The sequence below is a fragment of the Hemicordylus capensis genome, chromosome 14, assembly GCF_027244095.1.
Source record: "Hemicordylus capensis ecotype Gifberg chromosome 14, rHemCap1.1.pri, whole genome shotgun sequence".
Taxonomy (NCBI): Eukaryota; Metazoa; Chordata; class Lepidosauria; order Squamata; family Cordylidae; genus Hemicordylus; species Hemicordylus capensis.
The window spans coordinates 19299552-19317221 of NC_069670.1; the positions used below are offsets into that span (position 1 = coordinate 19299552).

The following is a 17670-nucleotide window of genomic DNA, read 5'->3' on the forward strand; positions in this document are numbered from 1 at the left end:
TCAAAAGCTAGAGAGAAAGCAGGCTGCTGCCCACACCCATGTTTAAGTACAGTGCTTGGGGAGGGGGAAGCATTGCTTCTTTTAAAAAGTAGTTTTTATTGTCAACAAATCGGAGAATTGACTCAGGTCACTTCTTGGACAACTAGCAGGGTGGGACCCAGAAGAGAAACCTTTTTATGTAAACTCTACAAGCTGGTTAAAGTTATACTCCGGACTCTTAATTTTTAAAAAGCATTCTTTTCTTTTCCTTTCCAAGTAAAACCAAAATAAGTTGAGACAGAACTTCTTACAATTACAAGTTAATGCACTCAGAGAGGCAACAAAGCTGTCCAGTTGTCCAAATGAGGCTTTTTGCTGTGCAAAATGTGTGGGTGTGCATACTTTGTTGTTTAAAAAGGGGGGGTTAGAAGAGAAAAAAACATTGAGAGCATGACAGTACTTAGTTTATTAGACAATTTTAATGGGGGGGGAGGCAGGCAGCAGGCCCCACTAAGAGCCTAGCATATCAGAAGCCACAGCGATAGCAGCTTATAACTGGCACCACTAAAGACATTCAATGGTTTTAAAAGGTCCCCCCCCCTCCATTGTGTGTGCGCACTGGGGCAGGGGGGCATAAAATCAACCTCCATTTTTATCCGTCACCCGTGAAACATCTGTGGGAAATCTGTTGCTGAGATATATGCTATAGCTATTCCACCCCAGCAGAGGGCGCTAGGTCACAAATTGACACACAAATACCTTCTCTTTGCCCAGCTCCTTCCTTTCCGCTGATGAGCCAATCAGCATCTGCCAGCCTAGTGTTCTTTTTTTACAATTTTTTTTTTAAAGTGCTCGCGGATCCAAATTGCTCATCCCACCCCCACTAAAAAGGGAGGGTGAGAAGAAAGAGGTACCATAAGACATTTCCACCACATTTAGTTTCCAACTGCATAAGCAATTACTCAAGGAGGGGTGCACATATTTTCAATAAATATAATTTGTCTTTTAATAGTCCCTTTAAGAAGAAGAAAGAAGGGGCAATGTTTCACCATAAAGGAAACAAGCGACCTAGAAGAAACATTGGCCGAAGGAGGGGGGGAAATGGAAGTCATCAGCAATACCGACTCAATGTCAACTCTGCATGAAAGAGCAAATTAATTAATTAGTATCCATTATGACATTGTTAAGGCGGAAAGGCTTTGGAATCAGGGCCTTAGTCGAAACTCTTGTGTTGATAGAAAAAATACTCTTCAAATACTTTTTTTAAAAACTTAATTATTTTAAGTTCACCTCTTTCCCTTGATTTAAAAAACGCTACGGTCTACATAACCTAATTGCAATAGTAGTTATAATAAAAAGTAGACCAGACACACACACACGCCAGTAACAAACCGTCAGGGGAAGCGCTTAAAATTTTGTCTGTTAGAAAAAATACAAGTGTCTATGAAGAGGTCCCAGCGAAGGAAGCCCCACAGCGGCAGCCCCACAAACCCCCAACCTGAAGAAAGGCAATGGATTAGGACAACAGAAGGTCACAGCAGTCTGGGGGTAAGAAACTCTGGGAAGAGGGGTGCAGTGATAAAGAGGAAAGCAGACATTTCGGGGTGCAGGGAATCCCACTTCCGCAATCTGATTCTGCATCTTTGCCATCTCACCCCCCCCCCGCCAATTGTAGACATTTTAACAGAAACCTTGATGGCAATCCAAATCCACAACTGTCCCCAGAGAGGTAAAACCAATACAGTCAAACGTCCTTAATAAGAATTCTGTCCGCGAATGCTCTAACTGGAGGATCCCAAAAGCACCCATTGTTTTAAAAAAAGCAAAATGCAACAGATGCAACAATTTTATCTGCCGGCCCCAGAAAAATAGATTTAGGGATGTTGTATATTTTGTTTTTTAAAAAAATACACACACACACTCACACTCTTAGCAAAAATGGCTACTTCCAACTAGGCAATCATAAACCTTTAGTTACTATGTGTATTATGGAGCCATCTGTGGACTCAAAACAGCTTTCCTCAAAAGAGCATTTCGTCAGCTTAACCGAAGGATATTCCAAGGCCTCAAAAATGATTTTGAAGTTGTTTGCGGTGCTCCATTTGTTTGGGCGTTTCAAAGTTCGATTCTGAGGACACCCCCACCCCCCATCCCAAACACACCTCCTTCCAAGGCAGGCTGATCCTCAGGGCTGAACACACAAATGAAACCCCATAATGGAAATCCTCACCCCCCCCCCTTTACCGATATGGAAACAACAATTGAATGCATTTAGTTTACCCCCTAGGAAAAGTCTCATGACTCACCTGCCTCTATTCTCTCTCTCCAATATCTACTGACAGTTCTCTACACACACACACACACACACACACAGAATGGCACTCCCCAAAAATCACTTCTCTCGGCCCCAATGAAGGCCCTGAAATTCATGAAGATCTGGGACAATCAGTTAAAGGGTGCCCTCTTGCTCTCGCCACTTAGCAGTGCAAGTGGACATCTTCTACGGGTACCCCAGAAATCTCATTCACAACGTCCCCTTGATAACAAGGCAACAGCCCTTGACAAATGGAATACAGCAGCGCACACGCACACACCCCCCTCTCTTTGCCCCATCCCCATATTAAGCTCGAGCGAAGGAGAGAAGAGGCCAGTCACTTAGTTTCATTGCCAACCTTTGCCACCAGCGGGCACCAGTGTCCATTCTTAAGTACACTTACATCCCTCTCCATCAACTTCGGAGTGGAAAAGTAATTGCATAGTTTTGAAGACCCTTCAGCGAGTCGGACAGACCTCCCGACGCCCCCACCCAGAAGCTTCCCGAATTGTAGGTTTGTTCTTTCCTTTGTTATGGCAGCACCCAACCCCCCCGCGTGGGACAGAATGCCGCAGACCATGTCCCCGTTTATGCTCAAAGCCGATATTAACAATGGACGCTGCCTGCCCCCAAAGCCAAACATTTTCCAAGGAGGGGGGTGGTGGAAGCAGATGATCTAACCGTCGAACAAGGAGGAAGAACAGTGTTGTGAACTTCTATTTTACATTCACCCCCTAACAAACTGTAGCCCTGTTAAAAATATATTTATATTTATATTTATATATATATATATAACATCTGTAATTCTCTAGTATTTACTTATCATTCCCATGGTCAAAGTAGTGGCTCGACAAAAAAGAGCCGGATTATTTCTACTCAGCAGAACAGAGGTAGTCTAGAAAATAAGTCGCTCATGCGGCAGGGGGGGGGAAGTTACTCTGCAGATAAGGAGGATTTTATACAGATTTCATCTACCGAAGGCTTTAGAAAGGAGCAGGAGCTAACCGTGTTGCAGAGAGGTTTTGTTGACGGCGGTGCCTGGGGGCTCCCGTCTGGCCCCCCATTCCCAAGCTGCCCACAGTGGTTTGCTGCTCTCGCCCAAGCCCCACTGGTTTTGCTCTGGGAGGTGTCCAAATTCTTACTAAGTTGGTTTGACTGTATCAAGATCCATTTTCCTTTTGTTTATGTGCAGTAAAAACTCACACTCGGCCTGACTCCTCCCTTCCCTCGTCCCACACCCAGGTCCCTACAAGGAGTTTTTAAAATATAGAGATTTTTTTTAAAATAACGTCACGCCCAACTCATCTAAAAAAAAAGGAGGGGGGGGAGGCTAAAGCCAGCCACAGCAGGCCCGAGGTTTGTGGGGGAGGAAAGGTGGATCTGGAGGAAGAGGCAAGAACGGCAGGAAGAAGTGGCAACCCACTAAAAGCCCCCCACAAAAGTCCCTTTCCACTTGAAATCCATATTTAGGGTGGGATGGACAGAAACTACAATTAAAAAAAAAAAAAAAAACCCCAAAAAGAACAACGCAAACACAAAACAGTTAACATTACTTAATAAGAGAGACCCAAATATTTCAAATTAAAAAATAAAATAAAAAAATAACGACAGGGATGGTGGTTTTAATCCCTTTTGAGCGAACCAACAAAAAAGAAATTAAGCCAGGGCTGAGAAGATCGGGGAGAGAGGAAGGGCTCTTGTCGTCACAGCCTTTGTCCTACTCTTGGAATTCAAAGCTTTGGTCTAGCAGATTAGCTCCGTTCACGGACTTCAGGTCAGCAAAGTCCCCTCCAAAGGTCCCCACCCCCATTCGGGGCAGCGCCCCCCAACCTGCAGCAGCCGTCTGACCAAGACCTGCTTCCCACCAGCACGTTCCCCTTCCTGGCTACCCGGAGACGAGGGCTCCGGGTTCCCCACCCGGGCAAGCGGCTTGCCACCTGCAAACGAGCTAACCCTTCTCCTCAGCTCAGTGGGGAAGGGGAGTACGTGTGTGGGGGAGGGGGAAAAAAGATAAATTATTGCATTCCCCATCGTCCATGGGTCCGAGCACCAGACGCACAGCCTGGCCCTTCAAAACTGATGTATCAGGGCTTCCCGCTCGCGTTCCTTGCGCCTCAGTTCCTCTTTGTAACAGCACGAGCAGAAGTTCCCGGTCTCCGGGTGCCCGTAAAAACTGCAATTCGGCTGTTTGCATTTGGTCTGCTGGACGCCATAGAGCGGGCGCAATCGGCTCCGGTCGCCGTTGGCGCCCTTGGGGGAGCTGCCGTCCGGCTCTGGGTATTCCCGGTAGCCGTTGCTGAGCGGGGCCGGACAGGAAGCCGCCTCACAGTCTGCCACCGCGTAACTCGGCGGCATGTCCATCTCCGTGGGAGAGAAGCGCCCCAGGTGGGAAGGGCTGGTCTGGTAGGGGTGCGGCCGCCCTTGAGCGCAGTGCCTGGGCAGCGTGGCGTAAGAGGGGAGGGGGGCACAGAGGCCGCCAGCAACCTGCCTCCGGCTGTCTTGGTAGCTGGGGGGAAGGGTGCTCTCCCCGCTGCTCACCGCAGAGGGGCGGGGGATGGTGAAGACCCCCGAGTAACTGGAAGGCAAGCTGGCCATCTTGGCCCCCACGGCCGCCAGATCAGAGCTCTGCATACTGTACGGCGAGAGCGCCGGGGGGTACGCCGGGTTCAGCAGTGCCTCCTCTCCTTTGAGGGGGTTGCCTTCCGAGTCCAGCTTCTTGACGGCCCTGCCGTTCCCCAGGGCCTTCTTCTCGGCCTCCTTCTGCTTCTGCTCGGCCGAGAAGCGCTCCTCGGCGTCCGAGAGGTACCGCTGGATCATCTCCTCTTGGAACTGGTGCCGGTGGCTGGTCTTGAGCTGGCCAGCAAAGATGAACTTGCGCTCCCCCTGCATGGCGGCCCGGAGGATGCTCAGGCTCAGCCGGACGTCACTGCCGTACTTGCAGGTGTCCGGCTGCTTCTCCGCGGACGGCTTGCCCGCAGACGGCTTCTCGGCAACGGCTGCCACCGCCGCCGAGTCTCCAGGAGACGCCTCCTCCTTGCTGCCCTTCCTCACCTTGATGGAGCCCTTCTTCTTCTTCTCCAGGGTCTCCCCTTGGCCGTTGCTCACTCCCCCCTTGACAGTCCGGCCATGCATCAGCCCCCCCATGTTCTTCTTGAGCTTGCTCCCCAGAGTCTTGCCAAAGCTGCCCAGCTTGTTGGCCACCGAGTCAGCTCGCTTCTTGTCCTTGTCCTTCTCCCGCTCCCTCTTGGGCTTCTCTTTCTCCTTGTCCTTGTGCCCGCTCCTGCTGCCGCCACTGTTGCTCGCCGAGCTGCTGCAGACCGACTCCTTGTCCGAATCGCCCGAGTCGGCCGCCGAGCGGGCGTCGTCTCCCGCCGACGCCGTGGGGGATTCCGGCTGCGCAAGAGGGGCCTAGGGAAAGGAGCGGAGAGGGAAAGTGGAGGAGGAGGCCGCTAGGCCTGCCCGAAATGCCCACCCCACAAGCCAACGTTTGCAAGATTTCTGACCAAAAAAAAAAACAGAGGAAGGGGTCAGGGGCAGTGGCGAGATTTGGGCCTTAGGAGGGGCGGACACTTCTGCAGCCAAATGGAATAATTGTGCCAGATGTTGGAGCACTTCCGTTACCAAGAAGAGCTCAAGCATTTGGGGCAGTTGAGGAGGGAGCAGGAGCACAGGCTTGGCTGTGACAGAACGGACCCTGCCTTCCAATTCCAAACTGCTTGTTCATACAGCCAGCAGCTTCCATGCAAATCACCCCTGGGGGGCTCATGTAGAGCTGGCCGCCCTACGCTCCTCTCTCAGAACCATCAGCTGGACAAACTGATCTCACCATACTGCCACAGAAGGGCCTGCATCAGCCAACATGGATATAAGGAGAACCCCACTGGACAGGAACACTGGAAGCTGCCTTATGCCAAGTTAGACCATTGGCCGAACCTCGGTATTGTTGACACTGACTGGCTCTCCAAGGGTTTAAGGCAGAGGTCTTCCCCAGTCCTACTGGGAGATGCTGCCAGGGATTGAACCCAGGACCTTCTGCATGCAAAGCAGAGGCTCGGCCACTCTGCTATGGCCTTTGCCCACAAGGATCAGAGCAGAGCCCATCTAGTGCAACATCTGGCTTGCTACAGTGGCCACCGAGATGCCTCTGGGAAGCCCACCAGAAGGCATGGCCCTCCTGTTGGTGGCCCCTCCACCAAAGACTGCTATCCAGAGGGAGACTGCCCATTATCATGGAGCCTACGTTTACCCACCATGCCCCAGGACCACCGATACACTTCTCCTCTTCCGCGAATCAGTTTCACCTCCTTTCTAAGGAGGCAAACATTCCCTTGTGGCCGCTTCCCTCAACGCCATCCTCCTTTTGAGGGGCGGGAGGAGATCTGACTACCTCTGCAGGCAAAGCGTGTTTGAACGGCACAGAAATGAGCCTCTGTCCATGGGAATGCAAGCCAGGACTTGTGGGCAAGGTGGGGAGTTCTTCGCCCTGCAGGCCCTCCTCTCCTGCCCCCCCACCCTGGATCTGCCAGGTCCGCCTCCTCCCAGCCCAGATTCGACAAAGGGAGGGAGATCTCCTTCTCCGCGCTGCTTTACCTGCATTTCACAAGGCAGAGTGATCCACTTCACGTTCATGTAGCTGTGCAGCAAGTGGAGCTTCGCTTCCAGTGAGAGCGTCACGCTAGAAAGGCAGCGAGAGAGGGACAGACGTGAAGAGGTGGACAGAAGCACAGCCCGGCTGGATCAGGCCCAAGGGAGCCCATCCAGTCCAGCCTCCACACAGTGGCCCACTAGATGCCTCTGAGAAGCCCACAGGCCAGAGCGGAGGGCCTGCCCTCTCTCCTGCTGCTGTGGCTTCCCTGCAACTGGGATTCAGAGGCATCCTGCCTCCAAGACTGGAGGTGGCATATGGCCATCAAGACTAGTAGCCACTGATAGCCCTGTGTCCTCCGTGATTTTGCCTAAGCCCCCTTTCAAGCCTCCCAAGCTGGTGGCCATCACTGCATCCCGTGGCAGCGAATTCCATAGACTCATTCGGCGCGGTGTGGGGGAAGTGCTTCCTTTTGTCGGCCCTACACTTCTGGGCCTTCCGTTTCAAGGGATGCCCCCTGGTTCTAGCCTTAATGGAAAGGAGAAAAAGCGCTCTCTCTCTCTCTCTCTCTGTGCCTAATTTCATAGGCCTTTCTCATATCTCCCCCTAGTCGCCGCTTTCCCCAACAAAAAAGCCCCAGATGCCGTAGCCTTGCCTCATAAAGGAAGGTGCTCCAGGCCCCTGACCATCCGGGCCGCCCTGGACGTAGTCTGCTGCCAGTCCATCGGAGCTGGCAGTCCCCTGAGCCCCCATTTCTAGCCAAGCCTCTCTCTCTCTCCCACACCCTGCTCTGCCACCTTTGCCTGCTCTGAACAGCAGCATCGGGACACTGAGAGAAGTCCAAGGCTGGAGAAGGGACTCCCAATCCTGAATGTGTGTCCAGAACACCTCTGCATCTCACGGTGTCCGGCCCCCCTCTGCTAAATCCAACACCTCCCATGAAGCCTTTGGCACCAGCCCTCCTTGGACAGAGAAGCCCAGATGGTGTGGACTACAGCTCCCCGAATCCCCAGCCAAAGGCCCCTGCATCTGGGATGGAGGGAGGGCAGTGGCCATCAGCAGCATCCGGGACGGCCGCCCTAGACAACACTGGCTCATCCCCCTTCCATGTCCCTCCTCTGCCCAGTTGCCTCTTCCTAGTATCCCTGCCAGGATTCCCTCTCACAGGGATTCCCAGATGTTGTGGACTACAACTCCCAGAATCCTCAGCTGCAATGGCTTTTGCTTGGGGATTCTGGGAGTCGTTGGGAATCCCGGGGAGAGGGAACACTGCCCCCTCCCTGGATTCAACTGCAAAGGCTCCTCCTGGTTTATGTCGCGAGAGCCGTGTATGGAAAGGACTCCTGCTCCCAGGCCAATGCCTCCATTTCCCAAGGTCATCTGCTGCCCCCAACTTCGGAGGAGAGATGAGCGGCCATCAGGCATCGGGTCTTTTTGCTACCAGCACTGGAGACAAATCTTGTCTTCCTTTTATACATCAAGACCTTCAGAATAAAAACTTCCCCCAGGCATTCTCTTTTTATTTTACTTCTAATTGTTTCCCATTTTGAATACTGCTTCTGCAGGCTTTTCGTTTTGCGATTTTGTTATTTTGGCGGCGGGGAACAGCTTCCTCTGGGGTCGAGGCAAGCCCCACAGAAAGAGCAGCCACGATGCCAGAGAGCTGAGGAGAGGCTTTAAGATCCGGTTCCCGCTGGGGCCACCTCCTGGTCACCTCAGCACCGAGCGATGGAGTGTCGTGAACTGGATCCCATCTGCCCTGCCTGAGGAAAGCCGCCCCACTCCCCGGCAGGTGACAGAGAAGCTCCCTTCAGGAAAAGCAGGTGCATTTCCCCCGGGCTCCCCCCAGGCCCCTGCGGTGGAAGCAAAAGGAACCTTAGAGAGAGATCCAGTCTCCCCACCATCACTCAGAGCTGCCACACCCCTTGGCACTGTGTGGTATAATCTACTGTAAGATGCTCTGAAGGTCATTAAGACAGAAGCGGGGGGGCTCTTTATATAGGAGAGCAAAAGGATGCAAGGTTGATAACTCTCTCTGTCAGCTACTTTTCAGGCTCTGCAAAATGAAAAGCGGCAGGATAGTATAAGACGACATAATGGCAACGAAATACACATACTCCTGTGCTTCAGACAAAATTCTTAGACCTCTTTAATGCATACAGCCAAAAGAAATAAGAAATATTGCCAGCTGAGCAAACGTGTTTCAATATCCAAACATCATTACCAATGCTCTACTGAAAGCAGCTGGGAGCTGTCCTTCCTTTCAAGTGCTCCCAGCTGCTCGAAACCCCTGCTAACTGGGCAAAGAGGCACCTTTTTAACATGGTGATTCTCTTTATTTAGCAGAGGGAGAGTAACTGGCCCTATCCAGCCCCGGCACAGCATCCCTCCAGTGACTGTTGCTGGTGTCTATCTTGTGTTTCTTTTTCGATTATGAGCCCTTTGGGAACAGGGAGCCATCTTGTTTGTTTGTTATTTCTCTATATGTAAACCTTTGGAAATGTTTGTTGAAAAGCAGTATATAAACATTTGTTGTTTTTGTTGAAAGACAGCATCGATGATGTTTGGACATTGAAACATGTTTGCTCGATTGGCAAGATCTTTTATTTGTTTGTGTTGCACGCATTAAAGAGGATGAAGAATTTTGTCTAAAATGAAATATACAGCACCACATAATTGTTTCATACACACCTGCCCCCCCCATCTCTCCTCTTCCTTCCAAGCCCCAGAATTCCCAAGGCCCTGGAGGCATGAGCTCAAGGCCTGTCTAAAGGTAACTCCCCCCGCCCCTGCTCACCTGGCCAGCCGGACGTTATCGCTGTCATCTCTGCCCCACTCCCAGCCTTTCCCAGGGTCCACGGCAAAGTGCACGGGAAGCAGCTTGTGTTCAGAGTCCGTCAGCGGGATCACAGCTGTGGCAGGAAGAGGGGAGGGAAGGAAGAGCTCCTGAGAAGCCCATCAGCCAAGGCAGCGGGTGCAGGGGCTGGGGACAGGAGGCAGCCACGGCCAAGCAAAAATGCCCTTTCTTAGGAGAGCCAGCCGTGAACCATGGGAGGGCCTTAAAGAGCGGTTCTGCTTGCAGGTAAGCAGTGTTCCCTCTAAGAGGGATTCCCAGATGGTGTTGACTACAACTCCCAGAATGCCCAAGCAAAAGCCATTACAGGTAAGAGGCAGAGACGATGGAAGGGGAAGGCAGCGAGAGAGAAACAGCCCTCCTGGAGTGACCTCGTTCCCCTTGTTCCCCCACCATCCAGTCTCCAAAACCCTATTCAGTCTGACCGCTTCTGGGGAAAGCATCTGCTACTGAAGCGAGCAAACCTAACCCTAACCGGCCACCAACATCCCCTCCAACAGGGATGTTGTGGACTACAACTCCCAGAATCCCCAGCGGCAATGGCCTTTGCTTGGGGGTTCTGGAAATGGTTGTCTACAACATCTGGGAATCCCTCTTAGAGGGAACACTGCGGTGGCAGCCATCCTTCAGGGTCTCCAGCCAAGGGCTTCTCTCGCCCTTCCTGCCCTTGGGCCGAGAGTATGGCCAGCTAAGAACACGGGCTAGACGGCCCAAGCGCCAAATCTCAGCCCAGCACCTGCAAGGTGGGGATACTACAACAGGGAACCTTATTACAAGGATCCCCGAGAAGAAGAGACGCGAAGCTGCGGGCCCGCTCCTGAGGGCTGCCCAACTGCTCTGGCCGGGACAGCGGATCGGTCTTCAACACTGGGCCGTGGGGCTGGGCGGTAGGCAGCCCAGAGAGGGATCCGGCCACGAGCCCCGGGAGGGATCCAGCAGGCAGGGGAATGAGAGGCAGGGGGCGGGGGCCAAACCCCTCTCTCGCGGCCGCACACGCACCTTGTTCTTTGGCAGGCTCCTTCTGCTCCATGGACACCAGGGCCGAGAAGTGGGCTTGGTCGTAGGCCAGGACCAGCGGGGACCGGTGACACTTGTTGGCCGGGACCTCCAAGGGCAAGTAAATGCCGCCAAAGGGGATCGGCGCAAACGCTGGAAGAGAGATCGGGTGGGGGAGAAGCGCCCCGGGCCAGTGAGTGTCCTCAGCATGCCCCAAACCACTAGCATAACCCCTGCTAAGTCTGCAAAGAGACATCTTTCAAGGGGGGGGGGGCCGCATGTTCTCTCATATTTAGAATGGGGAGAGCAACCGGCCTGATCTATCCCCAGCACAGCATCCCTCCAGTGGCGGTGGCTGGTATCTGCCTCGTTTCTTTTTCGACCATGAGCCCTTTGAGGACAGGAGACCACCTTATTCGTATATGATCTATTTGTCTATCTAAACGGCTTTGCGGACTTTGGTTGCAGAGCGGTATGCGAATATCTGTTGTCGTCGTGGGGTGCAAGGAGTCAAGTCGAACCCTTGTGGCCTCCCAGAGGAGCCCAAAGCCCCGTCCATAGCCGAGGCTGCTCTCTGCCTCCTCCCCATCGGCCTCTGCAGGAGGAAAGTTTCTGCATGGGGTGCAACCAAATCACACACACACACACACACACACACACACACACACACACACACCCCTCCCGAGACACAGCAGCATCACCCACTCTCAGAGGAAGATCCTCAGGGCCCCTCTCCACGGATCCCTACTCTAGCAGCGCCTCCTTCCGCAAGGGAGGCATACCCAGATCAATGACTTACGCAGCGGCGGAGACTCTTCTGAAGGTGGCGATTCCGACTCTTCGGCACTAAACCGAAGCCCTTCGGGGCATGGAGGGGAAGGGGCCCCTCGCGATTTAATTCGGGGAAAGCCACTGGAAGTTTGAAAGACACGTACAAGGGCCTGATCTACCAGCGAGTCCTCCGAAATGAGCTCCATTGTTACCAACAGGGCTGCTGGACATTGTATTGGACGCTCTCCAAGCAAAGCTCTGCACACTACGGCTTCGAGGAACCGAGGAAGCTGCCATATACTGAGTCAGCCCCTTGGTCCATCTAGCTCAGTATTGTCTACACAGACTGGCAGCGGCTTCTCCAAGGTGGCAGGCAGGCGTCTCTCTCAGCCCTACCTTGGAGATGCTGCCAGGGAGGGAACTTGGAGCCTAGTTGCTCTTCCCAGAGCGGCTCCATCCTGTGAGGGGAATCTCTTCCAGTGCTCACACTTCTAGTCTCCCATCCATATGCAACCAGGGCAGACCCTGCTTAGCTAAGGGGACCAGTCCTGCTTGCTACCACCAGACCAGCTCTCCTCACAGGGCTCACAGAATCTCTACGAAGCAGAGACGACTGAGGTGGGAGGGAGGCCAGTTTGATTATCGTGTTGCGGGAGGCAACGGTCATCCCAAACTGGGAGAGGCCTCCCCACCCGGGAGGCTCAGAGCATGTGTCAAATACACTCGCTGGTTCAGTAATGGCAGACACGTCCTCTGGCCATTGATGCCCCAGGCGGACCCAGCTGAACACTACGGTCTAGTCCGCCCCGCCTTCACCCCTGTGTTTGTGTGCACATACACAACCAGCCGGAGGACAGATCTATCCATGGCTACTAGTCTGGTGGCTATAGGCGCCTCCAGCCTCCGAGGGGCTGAATGCCTTTAAATACCAGTTGCAAGGGAGCAACAACAAGAGAGAGGGCATGCCTTCATCTCCTGTGGAAGGGCTTCTCAGTCGCAGCTGGTGGGCCACTGTGGGAAACAGGATGCTGAACTAGATGGGCTTACTTGGGCCTCATCCAGCAAGCCTGCACTTATGTTCTTATCCCAAGTCTCTACCGCCACCTAGTGGTGGCTGCTGGTGCCTCACCCACCAGCCGCCATGTCTTAGGGACACCGTATTCATTCATTCATTCAATTTCTATACCGCCCTTCCAAAAAATGGCTCAGGGCGGTTTACACAGAGAAACAACAAACAAATAAGATGGATCCCTGTCCCCAAAGGGCTCACAAACTAAAAAGAAACATAAGACAGACACCAGCAACAGTCACTGGAGGTACTGGGCTGAGGGTGGAGAGGGCCAGTTACTCTCCCCCTGCTCAATAAAGAGAATCACCACGTTAAAAGGTGCCTCTTGGCCAAGATAGTATGCGTCCAGTCCCACGCATGTACAGTATCGCCACGCATGTGCGCCGATCAACATGGGGCGCCATTCCAGGCCCACCACTGTGGACACCTCTGGCCACACCCTAAGCAAAGCAGGCCCCCCCCCCCCCAAGCCACAGGGCCCACTGGCATGGCGGAGGAGAAAAAGATCCCAATGGAAACCAGAGCACAGACCGGCACCATTTCTGCAGGGAGGGAGAGCCGAGGGGCCAGGTGCAAACATCCCCCTGGCCCCCAAAGCTGGTCTCATTCCAGGGTAGTTGAATCTACAAAACCGTCTCTCAGCTGTAACGGCTCCCAAGGTGGCTGACAATCAGTACAAATTAAGCCCAACTAAGGTCTAAAAATATATGTAAACCAGGGCTTGTGATGAGGCTTCGCTCGGCCATGTTTGGGCGACTCAGGCACACCCAGGACAAGGACGACTGCTGGCCCGCCTGAAAGCGGCACCTTTTTCTGGGATCACCCATGGCAACGTTCGCTGGGCTCAGCTCCCGAATGGACTCAAAAGGTGCTGCTAGCTGGGGCTTGGGATTCCTTTCTGCCAGAGGCCCCGTGGCCAGCCGTGACATGCCGTTCCAGCCTCATGAGGCAGCTGGAACGGAGGCACCAAGCGACACTGAGTGCCACAAAGAGGGAGGGGAAGCAGAGAAGCCGGGTCCTGGCTCCCGATTCACCGACGGGGGCCTGGGACTCAGGAGTGCTTCTTCAATACAAATACAGCAGCCCCAAATACAGTGACTGCCCTTTTCAATGCTCCCCCAACCAAGACTACTATGGATATTTCTATAGCGCCTTCCAACAAAAGTTTCAAAAGCAGTGTATGTAGAGAAATAAGAAGAAAGAGGGCTCCCTGTCCCCAAAGGACTCACTATCAGCGGTCCCTCTAATCATTTTCATCTCGGTGCGGAATGAGTTTTGTTCTGGGTGGCAGTATCAAGGCACTGAGTGCACACCTGCATTCAGAGTGAGGCCTTCCTAATTCAACCTGAGCAGGATCTAAAATTAACTGAGCGGACATCAGAAAACGTGTGAGCGTGCACACGTCTTAGAGGGAACAGTGCTCACCGCCTAACAAAGAAACAAAAAAAGACAGTCACCAGCAACAGCCACTGGAGGGATGCTGTGCTGGGGGGATGGATAGGGCCAGTTGCTCTCCGCCTGCTAAACACAAGAGAATCACCACTTTAAAAGGGTGCCTCTTTGCTCAGTTAGCAGGGTGCCCTCGTTCCCCTAAAGCTGCCCCCCACAAAACCTCTCCCCTGCCGCCATCTGTGAGTTTTCTTTTAATGGTCCCCACTCTTCTTGACACAGCCTGGCCTTACTGAATATATATATGAGAGAGAGAGAGAGAGAGAGAGCCCAGCTGCCCTCCATAAAGGGACACTCTGGCAAGCTTTACCTTCCCCTCCCGAATCCCGCAGCATCGTGTCGGCCACCACCACAATGGGCCTCTTCAGCACATGGGCCAGGACAAAGACGTGGAATTCCTCCAAGCTCTCATATACGGGCTCCTCAGAGCCTTCGACGCTGCAGAGGCGGACAGGAAATATTGTTGTCAACTGTTGGGACTGGTAAATATTTCACAGGCTTTATTCACAACACGAGCCAGGAAGGAAGCGCCTCCCCATCCCTAACTCAGAAGTGTGGGTCAGGAGGACACAGGGATAGTCTGGATCCAAGCAGAAGAACCTCCCCGGGTTAAGAGAACTGGCCGATCCCATGTGGCATAGCCAGGGCTCTGTGTATGCCAGGGAAGTGATTCTTCTCTATGAGCCCCGCCATCTACTGAGATCATTCGGGGAGGTCCGTCTGCAGTTGCCACCAGCTAATCTGGTGGCTACGTAGGGACAGGTCTTCTCTGTTGCCTCCCCGAGGCTTCGGAATGCACAACCTGCCGAGAGAAGAGCCTCCCCATCTCTGACAGTTTTCAAAGGACCCTCAAGACACATTTATTCACCCGGGCTTTTAATTAGATTTGTTGCATCGGTGGATTGTTTTAATTTGCATTATTTTATTGTAAGCTCTCCAAACTCAGAGACGCGAGTTCGGGGTGGAATATAAACATGCTTTTTTAAAAATAAGAAGACACTGCCGATTTAGCTTCCCAAGAATTCCAGCTTTCATTTCTTTTCTTTTCTTTTCAAATGAGTTCTCTTACCCTGATGGCTGCACAGATAAAGGGCTGTGGAGAACCACTCATCCCTTCAGGGAACAAGAATTGGATACATTAACCATTCAGGGGCTGAACATAATTCTGATAGGATTCTCACTTTGGAGGACAGAAGTATACAGATTCGGGTCCCGGTCAAACCCATGCAGCCAGAGAAGAGGGGCTGTCCTTTTCTGCTCAGCAGTATGTGCTCTGGCTGCGGTCGGTCCTAGGTTCAATCCTGGCCTCTGCAGCCGAAGGAGTTTGGGTAGCAGGGTGGGGAAAGACCCTGGGGAGCTGCCGCCGGTCAGAGCTGACCACAACGAACCACTGGAACCCAATGAACCCCGTCCATGGCAGCTTCACGTGTCCATCTCTACCCTGCCAGCAGACTACCAGGAGCCCTGCCAGATGATGATTTTACTTTCCAAGGGCAGGGGTGGGTTCACAGAGCGGCCAGATTTACATGAGCTGTCAGGGAGCACTCCAGACACGATTCGGGTCTTTCCCTGCGTATCGGACCTTAGCCTGATTGATGTCCAGGATAGAAAAATCCACTTTTTGCATCGGGTTTTGGGGGCCAAGTCTGAAATATTCACTATGCCCCGTGACTCGCAATGCATCACCCCTCTTAAGCATGCTTTCTGGGAGCGGCCCAGGTTGTGCATCCCTCAGTGTGCCCTGTAACCGGGATCCCCAGATGTTGTGGACTACAATTCCCATCATGCTTAGCTGCAATGGCCTTGGGTTGAGGATCATGGGGAGTGGTGGCCCATCACAAATGGGAATCCCCGCTACAGGGAACACGGCTCAAGGGACGGGATTTCCACATCGGCTGGGGCAAGCGGGAGAGAATGTGTCAGCTTCGGAGAAAGACAGCTCTTACCCGCCACAGTTCCCGCCGTTCGTGCCGTAGTGCATCCGAGGCTCGCTCGAAGCGAGCTTGATCAACTCGTTCCACTCTTTCTGCCACTCCTCTTCCGTGTAGACGAGGCCCGACTAGGGAGCGGAGAAAGCGGGGAGAAAAAGCACACTGAGCAGGGAGCACGTACGTGACAGCACCACAAGCACACAGTGCCCCCAGCTCAGCCCCTGGAACCTCCAGCTTAGAAAGGTGGTAGGGGTGAGAAGAGGGCATTTGTCTGGAGGAGAAAGGGAGGGTGGCGCTCAACACCTCTCCCCAGCTCTGGGCAACGCTGGATAAGATCCGCCTGCGATGTGCCCCCCTCAATGGTATCAAGCCGAAGTGGGGTAATGCTGCGGAGAGGCCCAAGTAGATGTCATGCAGCGAGAGCCCCACGATGTTCAGTTCTGCCTTCAGACCCCAGGAAGCAAGATCTCTTGCAGATCAGGATGCTGCGGTTCCATATGAAGCGGCCAGGTTTTGCCTGGTAGCTTGCAGATTTCACCAGGAGATGGTTTCGAACAAATGGTGGCCCAAGAGTATTTGCATGACAGTGCCGACAAGCAGGTGCTCAGAGGCCCCGCCAGAAGTTATGTTCAGCACTTGTATGCCGAGTGTACAGTGTACAGTCATTCACATGTTATGCTGAACGCAGGTCCAGAAGTACGCTTCTGATCTGTCCCATGCATTTGGAGGGCCCATATCCAGGTTCACTTTAAAAATGAACACAGGTACGGCCATGCACACAAACACATACACACAGATGGACTAGGTGGAAGTCAAGAAGGGCCTGCTTAAGAGAGATCATGGCATGACGACATGGAGAAGGTTCAAACTGGCGACCTTCTGATTCACAGTTTGGTCTTTAAGCCACTGCCCTACACCAGTTCTCAGATGGACACCCATCACTTGACTTCTTTACACTATAGGCCCGTTCACATGTTATGTTCAACACTTGTGGAGTGCACACAGGTACAAGTCATTCTCACACACACAAATGCACAAGTGTACAGACACCTGTACACTCATACAGCTGAATTGGGCTTAGATATTAAGTCAAAAGGCAACGTTTTCTTTTCATCTGGGTAGCAGTATCATGATGTATTATATTCTATTATTATTTAATTTATTGCTTTTCTTCATTTTTTAATGTATACATCCCATTCTGCGAATTTTTCTGCTGGTCCGTGACTGTCATAAAAGCGACCGAGTAAGCCAAATGCCAAAGCGGGGAAGTAACTTGACTAGGGAGCAAGAGGTTGACAGTTTGAATTCCCGCTGGTATGTTTCCCAGACTATGGGAAACACCTATATTGGGCAGCAGCGATATAGGAAGATGCTCAAAGGGCATCATCTCATACTGCGTGGGAAGAGGCAATGGTCAACCCCTCCTGGATTCTACCAAAGACAACCACAGGGCTCTCTGTGGTTGCCATGAGTCGACACCAACCCGACAGCACAACTTTACCTTTACTTTAAGCCAGAGGCTCTAGAGCAGGGCTACTCAGCTGTGGCCCTCCAGCTGCCTTCAGACTATGGCTCCCAGCATCCTCAGCCACAGAGTCTAGTAGTGAGGGATGCTGGGAGTTGTAGGCCAACATCTGCAGGAGGGCAGAAGCGGAACAGCCCTGCACTCGAGGGGCCAATCCCCACTGTGCAGCAAGCAGGGGGCCCCAGCTCAAGGCCCAC

At 52.8% G+C, this 17670-nt stretch overlaps 1 protein-coding gene across 1 annotated transcript in view; it reads right to left on the reverse strand.

The window, feature by feature from the left end:
• Positions 1–217: 217 nt before the first annotated feature.
• The window catches only part of OTUD7B (OTU deubiquitinase 7B), a 55005-nt gene continuing 37552 nt past the window's right edge, over positions 218–17670 (reverse strand). The window contains exons 7-12 of the mRNA XM_053278493.1: positions 15964–16076; positions 14328–14455; positions 10732–10881; positions 9676–9790; positions 6884–6968; positions 218–5701 (exon numbers count right to left, since the gene is read on the reverse strand). Of these exons, the coding sequence (XP_053134468.1) occupies positions 4364–5701; positions 6884–6968; positions 9676–9790; positions 10732–10881; positions 14328–14455; positions 15964–16076 (1929 nt within the window). The 3' untranslated portion in view covers positions 218–4363. The remainder of the gene's footprint in view (positions 5702–6883; positions 6969–9675; positions 9791–10731; positions 10882–14327; positions 14456–15963; positions 16077–17670) is intronic.